We start from the raw sequence: 14,871 nt of genomic DNA, 5'->3' as shown, positions 1-14,871 counted from the left end.
TGGAAAAAATAGGTACATTAATCAAGTATTTGTAATAGGATAAAAAAGAGTATCAGTATAGCTGGTTACCTTGTAATGTGCTAAATTTCCAAATACTGAGACAAATGAAAATATTATTACCTGAATATTCATAAGAGGTTCTCACAAAAATTAGTTGGTGATTACTTTAAGTAAATACCAGTGTAGCTGTGATCATTTCAAAATGTCTCACTTCCTAGAGCTATGAAGACGAGAGGAGGAGTCGGTCGGAGCTTGAGGTCAGGTGCCAGTCTTTAACCTTGGAACTGGCTGATACCAAGCAGTTGATTCAGCAAGGTGATTACAGACAACAGAACTATGATAAAGTAAAATGGTAAGTATCTCTGTAATTCAAGTGTTCAACTAACATACAATTTTTAATAAAGAGCAACCTTGATTGCTAGAGTTCTTAATTTTATTTTTGACTTAATGCACACCACAGATATTTTTCCTTACCTCATACACTAATGTTCAGTGACCTCCTATAGTATATTGCAGACATAAAATGAACAACATTCTGAAAACTAATACATCAAAATATCATCTTAAAAGTTTGTTTTGGGATTAACTGTGTTTTCAAAAGAGCCTCACAGTCTCACTGCAACTAAGGAAGTGGGAGCTGTTGATGGCAAGCATTTTGGAACAAGTACTCTTTTTTTTTTTTTAATATTTTAAAAGCAATGATCTCACAAAAGGCCCTATGGTGTAGTCAGTGGTGCCTACAGAGTGAATTAAGAGGGCAGGACCTTGGGAATTAATATTTACAACTTAAGATATCCTTGTAACCATAAATTTGAAGGGGCTGTTATGAGAACTCTGTCAGATAATCTTAGGATTACCCTAGTGAATTGGTTTAACTGCAGGAAGTCCCAGTGTCTCTCTTTTAAAATACAGATTGTACTGTTATAGCCAGTATGTCCATCTTGCAAAAAGCAATTGCAAAATAGTGAAAATGGACTTCTTGTAAATATATTCATGGGTGTATACTTCACAGTCCAGCTTCCAAATAGCTTTTTCAGTGTGCTTGCAAGTACAAGAAATCTGGTCTTTGGCACATTTGTTGAGAAATGGATTCAAAAATGGGGATCATGAATAGAAAACACCCTGTCAACTCCTTAGTTGTTCATACAGAATGAACTCAGGCATAGTTGCTGATAAATGATTTTGCCCCCTAAGTCATTTGAAGGAGAATCTGTCTTCTGGATTCATAGCATTTTTGGTTCACAGCTATATGCGCTAAAACAACCTTGGAATCTATCTGGCATCTTGTTGCAAATAGGATGGATTGATGCTGTGGTTTGCTTCCCATGTGCAACTGCATCTTAATAAGTGGATTATAATAACTTTCATGTGAATGGCCCCAGTGTTTAACAGTGTGTGTTTAAAATAGTCTTGAGTTGAGAAAAGCATGAATGAACGTGCCAAAACTGTATTTGAGAGAGTAGGTTGTATTCAGCTGGGTAGGCACAGATGAAGGGGAGGGGAGAGCCCTGTTGGCATAACTACATGAGGATATTTGGGAGCACTGCAGGAGTTAATCACTTCCAGACTTGTTTCTGCCTTTGAAAAAACACTGTGTCAGATCTTTTAGTTCTGCTGTACTACAAGCTATTTCAGTTTTAATGCTATGCTATGCTTAATATAATATTGGTTAGCTTTTTTCCAAACTGCAAGCTCATACTGGCTCATTCATTTCACTGTGGTGACAGAGAGACATAGAGGTGCTTCTTTGAGCATGCGCAAAGCACTCTTGTTCAGGACACCAGCACAATTTTTGCAGCTGTGTCATGTGTATTTTAAACATGACAACCCACTCTGGTATCAAGGGACTGCATGCAGGAGAGAATACCTAATGAGAACAAGTATACATTGCTTCCTGCTCTATAACGAAGATGGGAATGAAGTTGCTTCACTTTTTCGTTGGACTTCCATGTTTGCAAAAGATTCAAGAGAATGTCATGGGAAATAGCATCAGAAGCTTGATAAAGCTAAAACAACAGATAAGGGTATTTATAGTTCATTGCTAAGAGGAGAAAAGCATAGCCCAAAGTTGCACTAAAGAAGAACAATCAGAGAGAATGAAATAAGTTAGGATGGGAGTTAATTAATATTGTAGAATTTTCTTTGTTTCTGAGTATTTAAATAATCCTCAGTTGTTTCATATGATATGATACTGTTGCGGTAACTTTGGTAAGATTATTACCAATTGTTCTGTGAGTGACTGGTTGGAAGAAGTCACAAATTGGAAAAAGGCAGAGAAATTAAAAAGGAACAGGAATCTTGTTCATTACACTTAATGCATCTAATAGTTTCACTTTGCTTTCACAGTGAACGTGATGTATTTGAGCATGAATTATCAGAACTCAGAAGAAAATATGAAATATTAGAGGTGTCATACAAAACACAAACTAAGGAAAGAAATGACTTAGCAAAAGAGGTAAACATAAAGTTGTTACTTTAGTAATTCTGTATTTCTTCACCTTGGGAATTAGATTCTTTGTCTGATCAACTTCGTCAGGATCATGGAATAATTTAATTAGAATGGCCTCAAGAGCTGCTCCAACCTGCCCATGCAGTGCAGAGCAAGATTAGGTCAAGTTGCTTATAGCTTTGTCAAGTTTTTAATGGTTCTAAGGATGGAGATTCCACAGCTTTTTGGACTATCTGTCCCAGTGTTTGTCTGTTCTCATGTGAAAATGCATTTGTGAAAACAAATCAGCTTATTTCTGTTGCATCTTGTCCTGTCACTGTGTACTGCCAAGAATCTGGCTCTTTTTATGTGTTCCACTTGGACAGGTGAAGATAGCAATAATATTTTTCCCAACCAAATTTCTCTTCTGAAGGCTGAAAAAAGTTCCAGATATTTCTCTTAACCCCTTGTACATCATGTGCTGCAGCTCATGACCATCTTAGTAGAGCTCTTCTGGTCCTGCTCCAGTATGATAATGCATGTCTTTAGGAGCTCTGAATACTAAATACACCAAATACAATTATGAGCACACTAAATACAGTCTCACGAGTGTGGAACACATGATAATAATTTTCTTTAAGCCATTGTCTGCATTATTGCTAATACAGCCTTGTAGCCACCTGACCTTCTTTGCTGTCTGGGCACACTCCTGTCCCATTTTTAGTTTGTTCAACTGATGTTTGTCTATCTGATCCATATTTTGCCAACTTTCCCAGAGAGCTGTTATGGGGGGTGGCTGAAAGCCATGCAAAAGGTCAAGTAAATGATATGCACAGGAGTACCCCCATCCATAGAGCCAACATTTTTGCCAGGTTGGCTAGGTTTGGCCTTGGTAAATTCCTGGTAGTTTTTTCTAGTCACCTTTTCCTCTGTATACGTGGATATATCTTCCAGGGAAATTTGCTTCATAATCCTTTCAGGGACTGAGATTAGATTTGCCAACCCAACTTGCTCCTCCTTGAAGAAGGACTCGGGTAATCAGAAGCCTTGATCACCTGCTATGATCTTTCAAATGGCTGGTCAACCTCACAGCAACATAGGCTATCTCCCTCAACACTGGTCAAGTGCTTCCCATTTTTTCGTAGGCGTTACATGCATGCCGTTTTTCTAGGGATGTGACTTAGAAGGCTGAAGCAAAGACAGACTACTAAACTCTGCCAATAAGCTCAGGAACCTGGGAGGCCCCAGGGGAAAATTTATCAGTGGAAGATGAATGCTGTGAGTATGCTTGATATGGTTTAACCCCAGCTGGCAATTAAGCCCCACACAGCTGTTGGTCCATCCCAGTGGGCTGGGGGAGAGAGCAGGAAGAGTAAAAGTCAAGAACACTCATGGGTTGAGATAAAAACAAAACTTTTTTAGGTACAGCAAAAGCTGTGCACACAAGCAAAGCAAGAATTCATTCCCCACTTTTCATGGGCAGGCAGGGGTTCAGCCAGGGAAGCACAGCACCGCAAGAATAATATGGAAGGTTTTTGAGTGTTAACACTTTAGCAGCTGAGTAAATGAGACAGACTACTCCTGAGAGTATCTAGGAGAGATGGTTTTCTTTAGTGTTTCTGTATAAATAACAATGTTACACATAAAATATTGCCCATACCTGCCACTTTAAAGATAGCATTGCTCTACCTAATTTTACAGGTAGCTGTAGAGATTGTCAGAAACATTAGGGAAAAAGCTGAGTTTCTGTTAGAAAATATCTCTTTACTATCAGTCTGAAGGCTTTCTTAGTCTCTTTATTCCTCAGTCTAGCACTGTAAGAGGACATCAAAAGTCAAGTTTGTTCTCAGCCTACAACAGTGGCCAAAAAAGTATTGTCCTATACATCGAGTTTGTATGTACACATCAAATACTGCATGTTTCTGATAAGTTATTAATTTATCATTCGTAGAACTTGGCATGTGACATCCTCAGGAGATTAAATGGCAAAATTCTTTAAGGGGATGAAGCTCTGTTTTGTTGTCATGATTATGGAGTTGGGCCACCTTGCAGCAGTGCCCTTACACTCTTTGACTGTTCTCTAACTGTATTCACCTTGAATGGATGGAGAATGCTCTCTCTCACACTATTTCTTGGTGTGGTAAATGTGGCTGATCTGGTGACAAAGGCAGCTATTCTCAACATATTCTTGTTTCTAATTCGGGATCTCTTCAGCCTTCTGTAGCAACACCAGCTCTTTGCCCTTGGGGCGGGCCTGGAGTGTTACCTTGTCCACAACAATCATGCCATACATCAGCCCAGAACTAGCAGTTTTACCATTTCGTTATGGAGCAGTAATCACCCTCTTGCCCTTAAACTTTTCACTTCTGTTTCTGAGAAGGTTGTAGTCGGTATGACAGGTTTGCACCAAGATTCTGCATCAATATTTCTGACACAGCACTATTCAGTACCATTGGTATTCAGTACTTCAGTACTATTTAGATACTGATGTAAATGAAAGGACCTCTTTTTGCAGGTGCCAACTACCAGAAATAAATAGTGAAAACTCATAAAATTATGTTACGGAAGTCTTTTTTTCAGCTTAAGGCTTCATCAACTTACTTAACTAAAGTGTGAAGAGTCTTTTGGTTCAGGTAATTTCACAGAAGAGAGTTAAAATTAAATTGCAAATATGTGTACATAGGTTAAATACTTATCTTGTTTGTGTTAAAGTGTTCTTTTTAATACCTTTTATAGCTGGCAACCACACAACAATCCCTCAACTTGTTGCAAAAAGATAAAGATTATCTTAATCGCCAGAACATGGAGCTTAGCGTTCGCTGTGCACATGAAGAAGATCGTCTTGAAAGACTCCAGATTCAGCTAGAGGATGCCAAAAAAGCTAGGGAAGAAATGTATGAAAAATATGTTGCATCCAGGCAAGTTATTGTGTGTTCACTTCTATCAGTGGACAGGTTATTTAACTGTTCTTGCTTGTTTCTTGCACAAATCCCATTTAATTATTTTCTTTTTCAGAAAGCTAATCCATATTTGTGTAACTAGAAGCAGAACACTTGTCTTGGGTCATAATATGTATCAAGAAAATTCTTTTAAACCTTTGATAATAGACCGTAGTAGTGAAAACAAACTTTCAGCATTGGAAGTTTTTGGCAATAATTCTCTTAGGTTTACACAGTTAATTATAAAACAAACTTTTTTTTTCCAATGTGTATCCATAAATCTTGTGTCCTGTATAACGAAGTGGAAGTATGCTAATACAACTCTCCTGATAGACAACTAAAACAAAAATTGACATCTAAATGAAAATAGAAGGGTACTCTTGAAATGATCAGCTGTGGAGCTCTAGCCCATATCAGAAGAGTTTTAAATACTATTTTTCCTTTCAATGCAGTCATTCAAAGGTTTTTTAATTTGGTTTGCATGTTTATATCTCAGAACTGTGTTCACCCAGAACTTCTGTATTTTAAATAAAACTTTGAGTCTTACTTTGAAATGGTGTTTTAAGAAATCATGTTCTTTTTTGGTTTTTTAATGATAAACCTCTCTATTGTGTAAAAGGTCTTCATACAGTATTTGCTATAGTGTGGCGCAGTTGACGAAGAAAATATTAGTTTACTTTTACCTTGAAGGGTCAACTGAAATTCAGTGTCTCAATAAAAACAGGAAAACCTGGACAAAAGGCATTCTCCATTTTAATATTTAGGGGCTTTTACTTAATGTGAGGGAGCTTTTGACCAGCTCAAGTACTGATTTCTAAAAAGTGTGGGCTGTCACACAATTGGAATTCAAATTAAATGTAAAACCTTTTACAATTGTAAATATACATATCTTCACAATATGTTTTTGTTTCCAAACCTGTGATTTCCTTGAGTTGCTTCATTGCTGATTGATTATTCTTGAACATTAACTAGATGCTATAAAATTTTGACATTCCTTAACTGTTAAGTACCTACAATATAACCCTGTTTTTGTAGGAGAACTTCTTTATGAGATTCCCTACAATCTGTCTTGAGCTTCCAAAATTACAAAAAGATGTCAGTATTTCTCTGAAATGTAATTCTTTTATCCTGATATCTTTTGATACCTGTTGCTTAAAAACTTTGTGTTTTAAATAATTTATGTGTCACATTGACAGGATAAATTCCCAAATCTTGGGGTTTTATTGGCTTCACAAATCTCCACTGCATTTAATCTTCAATGTTTCTTGTGATGTTTTTTCCCTCATATGACGTGCAAATAATGCACAGAGAAGTCTTGTAGTGGCGTGGCAACATTGCAAGTCAGTAAGTTAATCAATCCTTACCCAGTGATGAAGAAAGTGAGGAGTTAAGTGGTTACTTAGTATAAGTACTTGAGTAGAGGCTGACAAAGAATTTCTGGAAGAATATTAATGTTATATGATTAATCAATAAAAAATTACTTAAAAAATTTAAATCTGTCTGCAGAAAACTTCCGTATATTCACAGTTAAATGTTACTTATTCCTGTTTGATTCTCATATAATTTATGTAGCAACATAGGCTGGCAAGTATTTTGAATCATTGAGAGATAAATGAGTAAAGACTGAAATAAAGTGCAAAATCAAGAAGAACTCTGCTCTTGTAAAGCTGTAGCTGAAGTTTTGATATTTTGAAAAGTGGAATATATTTATTTATTTACAGAGACCACTATAAAGCAGAATACGAAAAGAGACTCCATGAAGAGTTGGAGCAAATAAGGTTGAAAACAAATCAAGAAATTGAGCAACTAAGAAGCGCTTCAAAAGAGATGTATGAACGTGAAAACAGGTAGGTAAGGTGTAAGCAATACCCTAACTGGGGCAGAAATGACCAGGCACTGTTTTGTACTTAGGTAGAATCCTAGCTGACTGACTCTTTGAGGGGGTTTCAAAATGTAAGAATTTAAGTTCATTTGTAAAACTGATGGGAATCTTGTAAAAACTAAAACATACTAAATTATACTTGTACAGTAAGTGTATGTTGTTATATTTATTATTAAATTATAGACATCCAACATTATCCGTTTAAAAGGATATTGATATTCATGCTCTACATAAACATTGGTGGTTTGAAGTTTGTTTAAATGTATAGTGTTAGTTAATTAATACAGGATGACAGTTTACCTGTCATGCTATAGGGGCAATCTTGAAACTGTGCCAGGAATCCAGAAGAGAAGGTGTTGAAGCAGAAAAACCCTGAAAAAGATAAGACAGGCCTTTATGACATAAATCTAATTAAGGTTTTTTTAGAGCATTCTGATTCAAAAAAAGCATTGATTTCCTGTAAATTATTGTAAAATTCTCTATTGAAGAAGATTCTAGTCTTGCAAAGACCCATATACTGAGTTTGTATGTGTGTCATCTGGTTGAATACCATGGTATTACATGCACATACATAAGCCTTTAGGGATTTAGGGATTTGAACCTTTGGCACCGAATTTCTTTTTTAGCTTGTTTTCTGCCCATTTTGTTCATTTAAAATGGGAGGAGTGCTTAATAATTTATTTTAACTTCACTATAGATGTCCTGAAAGTGTCGTGTGGAGAAGGAAATGACAGTAGTAAAAAGATATTTGTGGCATCAGCATCTGTTCCACAAATAGGTAGTTTTGTTACTGCTGGGAAGAGTGGAAAAAGAACATGACTTCTGCTGTCTTTCAGTCAACTGAAAGGTTCTAATTAAAAAACAATTACATCATTGTGTAGTTTTGCAAGTGTGAGTAAAATACATTCACACACATATACATCCACACCACTTCCTGTATGCAAATCTATTTTGAATTGCAAAGTATGAATTTAAACATGCACTCCTTGTGGAGATTTGACAAGGGTCTGTATATCATTGAGAAAGCTACTGAAAGATATTTCATCTGTATCTGGAACTGTTTACAGTTTTGTTCCTCATTTTGAAATAATTATTTCTGAAATATAAATCCCTTAGATTTGCCTACATGTTTTGCAAAAAAGAAAAAAGGTTTTCTGGCTCTTTCTGTAATGCACTAAAAAAAAATCCATCATAAGACAGTCTGCCTCAATGGTAAGACAAATGTAACCTCAAATTGTGAGCAAAACAATTTGCAGTGAATTTGTGTAATGTGATGAGATGCTGTTTGTGGCTGAAAATAAAATTAAGATGCTGGTTTCATTCTCCTGCTCAAAGCATGGAATGGTGTTATGGCTAAGGTAATTAATATTCAGTTGCTCATATTCTTTACCACTTTGCCAAGCCTGATGTGCCTGATAGTTTCTTTGAATTTACTGGCACTTACTTTACACTTGGATGAATCAGTTCAAGAAACTAAAATGGGAGTGGACCACTAATAAAAAGGTGGTGCTTTCATGCCTAATTTTTCTGGCATCATTTTCACTTGTATGGTTGTTGTAAGCATGGGCTATGTTTGCATTAACAAGCACGAGTGAATTCACAGGCCATGTGAATGTCTGCAAGAGGTTTGACATAGGATTAGCTGTAGTCTGTTCCCACAGATCTAACACAATTTAGTAGTTTTGAGCATGTGAGATGCTGTCCCTGGGCACCTTTTCTGACTTGGTTGAATCTGACTGGAATCCAGTTTGTGCATTCTCAAACAGGGAGGTGACCAAGTGCAGTAAATGGCAATTGCCAAGAGGTTTGTTTGAAAACTTAATAAAGATGCCCATGAGCTGCTGCCTCCCCTGTCCTCATCCCACGTTTTTTTGCCCCCATGCCCATTCTTGATCTTATAGGTAGTATTTCTGTCCCATTTTAGAAGGGTACTTCCACTTGTGTGATAGGCTGGCTCAATACCTGATGGTCCATATGGCCCCAGTGTGCAGCCATTGGGTAGGTGCTTCACCTCCTTTGAAATGACAGTCACATACCTGGCAACAACACTGGTGTGCTTCCTGTGCTTCCTGGCTCTGCAGGGAGTATTTCAACAGAAATTGCATCACATCTGTGATTGTCATCTTGTTGGTTGAATAGTACCTCGTTTGTGTCCTCTTTCATTCTATTGCATTTTCAATTGATTAGTTGTTCAGCTAAATAAAATAGTTTATTCTCTAAATGAGTGTCTCCTACCACTTCAGTTTAATCCCGTTTCCGCTACTTTAGTCTTAAGGATACAGCACTGGACTCCTACTCTAAGACACAATGTGCTTGATCGTAATGCTGTTAACAAAATTTATTGCCATGTTCCCATGCTTTGGTAGGACTCAGTTTTAAAGAATCTAATCTTAAGGTCCATGAATTTCTGTGCTAAGTTCTGTAGCCTAGTAACTCCATTTTTAACGGCAATTTTGTTATCTTTCTCTAATCACCAGTTAATTGCAATATAATTCTGATGCTGATCTTTTTCTAAGCAACTGTTTCCTGTTTGTGTTAATTACTTTGAATTCAGAAAAGTGCCGCTAATAACATTTATTCCAGAAAATAGTCTTTGAACCAAAAATTATATACAATGACCTAGGTTAACATTTACATAGGGTTTATAATTTTCTATTTACTTTTCTTCAAAACTTGCCTGAGACTTTAATTTCATTTTGCCTTAAGTCAAAGTTGCTGTGGGGAGAGGGGAAAAAAAGAAACTTAAGTGGGAAGATCTTGGTTGCATCCACATAAGCAGTTTAGATCAAATGAAGAATTTGGTGTTTAAGTGAAACCCCCTAGTCATTGATTGCTGCTAGCCATGGTTTTAGCTTGCCTTGCAGCTGTGCTTGGATTTGCTCATGTTTGTAGCATATGTACAGAATTCCTTTTAGATAAAACAAAATGGAAAAGAATCTTTAAAATCGTCTAATATGATCCAAATGCTAGTGATTGTTCATCACAGAAGCAAACCAGGAGTAGAGTAAAATCCTCAAAAACAGTCATAACACAGATGTCTGATCCTCAACAACCAGTGTTAGCTCTGGCAAATTGGCCAGTGCTGTGTTACGCTAAATATTGTGCATTGAGCTTATATAGAGTAAGTTCCCCTCAGTACACTCTACTGCAGTGTTAATCTGTAGCTTGCTTGCAGCATAACAGACTGTTAATAACTAACCCAAATTTTTAAAATTATTTGACTAAAATATTTTTTCTAATTTATTTAATTTTAATAAAACAAATACTATATGTTTTATTGTTAATTTCATGCTGTTCTCATTTGTGTCATTGAAATAATAATTGGGGTAGTTTGAACATTGTGACTGGTCCTTGGTTAAAAAAGAAAAGGTATTGATTGATTGTAATAAAATGTTATTTTATGGTTCTTTGCAGATCAAAAATGTTGCCAGCAATAGAACCCAGAAGGAGACACCAATGATATGCAAAACCTACACATCAGTGTAACTAGACAATTAGTTGTATGTGGAAGTAGGATTTCTATGCTTACCTAAACTTTTCTTGCTCTATCATGGAAGTTGTGAATCATCTCAGCTAGGGGACAGCATTCTTACAGTTATTAGCAAAGTACCAAGCAAAATCATTGGAATTTATTAATTCCTGCAAAAAATTAGTAACTTTTAGTTCTCCTGTACTAGAATAATTAGAGTTACATGTTTCCACATATAAATAGGTGGTTTGATAATTGTTTTTTAGAATTTCCGAAGAAGCTTTGCTGGTATATATGAAAGTAACCTGAAGCAAAGCCTCTGTGATAAACAGGTGAATAGATAGACCTTTGTATGAGGGTTGAAGAAGGTAGTATTGAAGTTTGATCAGAGAGCAGTAATTAATGAAGCAAAGTAGTCTTTTTTCTAACAGATTCTTAACAGAATAATTTTTGTTTCCTTCAGAAACTTGAGAGAAGCGAGAGATAATGCTGTTGCTGAGAAAGAAAGAGCAGTTATTGCTGAAAAGGATTCTTTAAGAAAATATGATCAACTCTTAGAACAGTAAGTGTCTTCAAAATGCATATAAAAATCTAAGTGTATAACTGCTATCTAGGTGGTCTAGGTAGGAGGAATGACGCTTTCTGCTTATAAAGAACAAATTGAATTACAAATTCTTAGTTTAAATGAAGTTACAGACTTGATGTTTGTAGTAAATTTTTCCCATTATCAATTTCAGTAACAAGATGAAAGTTTGATATTTCTCCTACAATCCTGTAGAGACAAGCAAACATTATTCTTTTCATAGCAAGAATCTGAATTTTATACTGTACAGTAGCAGCAGTCAAACTCTGAACCTGTTTGTTGTTTTCATCTTTAGTTGAAAGTAGAAAATCGTTGTGTACGGTGACTTCAATTAATAGAATTTATGAAATTTGGATAGAGAGCAGTAGCCATGAACAATTATGTTTGCTACATGCTTCTTTTCTTACTACTGTCTCTTCTCAGTCTTTCATACTCCATGTGTAAAATGTATTGTCCATACAAATGTTCAATTCTGTTCATATGGAAAAAGAAACTGTGGTTGATTGTTTGCCTGTTTACAAGCAGTCTTACTTTCATGTTCCATAACACCTTTTCCTTAGTTTTTGTAAATTTAGAATATTAACTGTGGTAAACTATGAGGTAATGTAAGGCTATGGACAGTAATCAAAGTTGGTCAGGTTAAGTTTGTCATGTGTCTTAAATTTTGGATTTAATTCATTGTTTAATACAAATACCTTTCTTCTAAAATGAAGAAATCAGTTCAGGAACTGACTCCTATGTCGTCATCTACTCAAAGGAGGTACTAGATGAGCCTTCTTTGCTCTAAATTTTTAATTACAAGTAGTAATCAGTTAAAATGCTGTTAACTTGTGCATAGGAACAGATTTATTAAAGTTTTTAACTTTTATGTATAACTCCTAAATAGCAGTGGTGATACTACTGAAAAAATAGCAATGCCTAAGGACTGAAAAATATGATTTCCAACTGATGATGTGAAACAACAGGAGTAGTTCTAGAGCAAATGAGATGGGTCAGAGGACTTGATATCCACAGTGAGTTAATATCCACTTCAGATTAATTCTAGTTCAGGCTGAACAGGCTGAATGCCCTTGAGTGGTTAGAGCACCCTGTAGGGGTTGTTGGCTTCTCAAAAAAGAATTCAGTTTGCAAATTCTGAGATGACTCCACAATGTGGAAATCAAAGCTGTTTAAGTGGGTAGGACCAGGAAACTTGGTTCAAACCTGATCTCCCGAGTCAAAATAAAAGGCTAATGTGAGTCAATATGGGTTTCTTTCTAATGAGACTCCTACCTTTCACTGTGGTAAGATTTACTAAGAAATGTGGGGTTTCCATATATAACTGGAAACTCCTCTTGAAAATGAGTCTTGCATATCATAATTTGAGTTTGCCCTGTTGCTTAATAAAAATCCTAATTTTGCAATTCTTCCATATTTATTTCTAAATTTAAGAACCATGGAGAAAATACTTTTCTGTCCAGCTGTATTCCCACTCATATAATGTATCATTTTTTCATATTGTTGCTTTATTTTGAGAAGGGAAGTTCCCCTGCAATTACAAACATAGGAGTCTTGTTTGATACACTTATGCTTCTGTGCTCTTAAAGCTTTTTCTAGTGATAAGCCCCCCAAATTAGTAAAACTCTCCTTTCCTCACGTTAAATAAATTATTAAGTTGATTAATGCTGGGTTTTGGAGTTCTAAGAAGTAGACTGTTCCTCAGAAGATTATTTTCTGCTTGGAAGCATGGAAAACCCATACTAGCCTTTTCTGAAATGTAGGTGTCTCTCTTTAACACGACCTCACTTCTAACCACATTACATGTGTCAAGACCATGACTTTCTCCACATTCCAAATCATCTACCTAAGTGAACTGCAAAGTAACTAACTGGCATGTGGAGATGGTATAAATACCTTAAGTTAAAAGACCCCAAATTCTGAATTTATTGTGGACTCCCATGTGACAGTTATATGGAGCAAAGAAATTTTCTATTATCACCAGAAACCCCTAAGATGAAAAAGGAATACCTGTGTTGTCCAGTTCTATATTTAAGTGATTATAACAGCTTGTTCTACTTTAGTGAAAACAAGGTGACTCATCGTAGTTACCACTGGTATCATAATCTGTATAAACAAACATGTTTGAAAGCTTCAGAAGTATGTGGAATGTTGACTGGCCTGAATGGTGGTTAAATAAAGCCCCTGGCAAACCTTGTGATCAGAAGTGTAACTAATACCCAATTTTCTAGTCAAGTGCAGTTATTGTCAATTCTTTTACTCATAATTGTGATAGTTTTCTGTGAACAGCTATTTACAAATGCCAAGAAAATACCAAAGTGATAATATTCATGGAAGAGTTATATTGAGCAAAGATCTGCATTTCAACCTTGAAGTAGATCACTGTGATGTCAGGATCTAAATTTTATTGCTCTCTTTGCTATTATACAGCTGCAAGTTATGTCTGAGAATCCCTGTTTCATTTACCTATGACAATGACAAAAACCTTAAATTATTTGATATTTTTTGGATTGAACGTCACACATGTTCTAAAAAAATCTGACTAAAGGGAAACATTTTCACTTTTTTGTTGGTAATCTGATTTAAGACTTTTTTCTAATTTCAGAACTGTATTACCTCAATTGAAATTGTCTAGTGGTAGGTAGAATGAGGAGAGCAATTCTGTAACAGGTCCACCATCTACACAGTTAAGTGTAGGTGCTAAATATGTTCTAGCTTTCCCTACTTTTTAGTATTCCTGGAGTGTTATTTTCAAACTATTGACTGTTAATCTGTTACTTCTCCTTGCCAAAAGAAAAAACATCCAACCCACCAAAACACAAAAAAAAACCCCAAAAAACACCAAAACAAAAGTCAAACAAACCAAAAAAACCCACAAAAACCCCACCAAAAAGTAGAAGTGCATTGAGGTTAGCTATCAGGTTTTTTCCTGATGGTTAAATTTTCTAGTTTTGTATAAGGTGCAACATCAAACTGATGTGGTTCCCTTCCTTAAAGTGGACTCAGAAGTCTAATATGGAGTGAACTCATACGAGAGCACTTCACCTTCAAGAACCATCTCTTGGCTTTGATTGTTGAATTTGTTTAAATTTCCTCTAAAATGAGTATAATATCTTTTTCCAGGGCTCACCTATATCAATGGAAACTGGTTTAAAAATTCTAGAATTATTGGTAACACAGGGGAAATTCATAAGTTAGTGTGATTTTTACATACCTTTTTTTTCTTAGTGAAAAAATTGTGCTCTTTTCCAGCTGATTGCTGCTCACATGATTACTTGAGGTGATTTTTGTTTTCTTATTTTTGTAATGATAAAGTGAGGAGTTTAGAATAATGAAGAAAAGCAAAATAGGTATGCAGTGAAGAGAAAATGAGTAGTCAAGGAAACTGTTTTATGGCAATGCTATTCCTTCGGCTTTGCAGTGGACACTATCCATAGAAACCTTTGATTTTGAAAAGCTAGTGAGAGGTTTAAATTCCTGCCTCTGTCCGTGAGGTAATAGGGTATTTTTAAGAGTTTACTTCTTTTTTTCTTATTTGAATATACGCAGACGCACAGATTGTGAATTCTAAAC

General features: G+C 35.7%; 1 protein-coding gene across 1 annotated transcript in view; it reads left to right on the top strand.

Moving 5' to 3' along the window:
- PIBF1 (progesterone immunomodulatory binding factor 1) overlaps nucleotides 1–14,871 on the top strand; it is a 102,990-nt gene that overhangs the window by 16,996 nt on the left and 71,123 nt on the right. The window contains exons 6-10 of the mRNA XM_085058484.1: nucleotides 219–352; nucleotides 2,347–2,455; nucleotides 5,165–5,346; nucleotides 7,089–7,214; nucleotides 11,182–11,280. Of these exons, the coding sequence (XP_084914610.1) occupies nucleotides 219–352; nucleotides 2,347–2,455; nucleotides 5,165–5,346; nucleotides 7,089–7,214; nucleotides 11,182–11,280 (650 nt within the window). The remainder of the gene's footprint in view (nucleotides 1–218; nucleotides 353–2,346; nucleotides 2,456–5,164; nucleotides 5,347–7,088; nucleotides 7,215–11,181; nucleotides 11,281–14,871) is intronic.

Source organism: Lichenostomus cassidix, chromosome 1 (assembly GCF_008360975.1).
Source record: "Lichenostomus cassidix isolate B80296 chromosome 1, HeHo_3.0, whole genome shotgun sequence".
Classification (NCBI taxonomy): domain Eukaryota; kingdom Metazoa; phylum Chordata; class Aves; order Passeriformes; family Meliphagidae; genus Lichenostomus; species Lichenostomus cassidix.
This window is presented reverse-complemented; position numbering and strand designations above follow the sequence as displayed.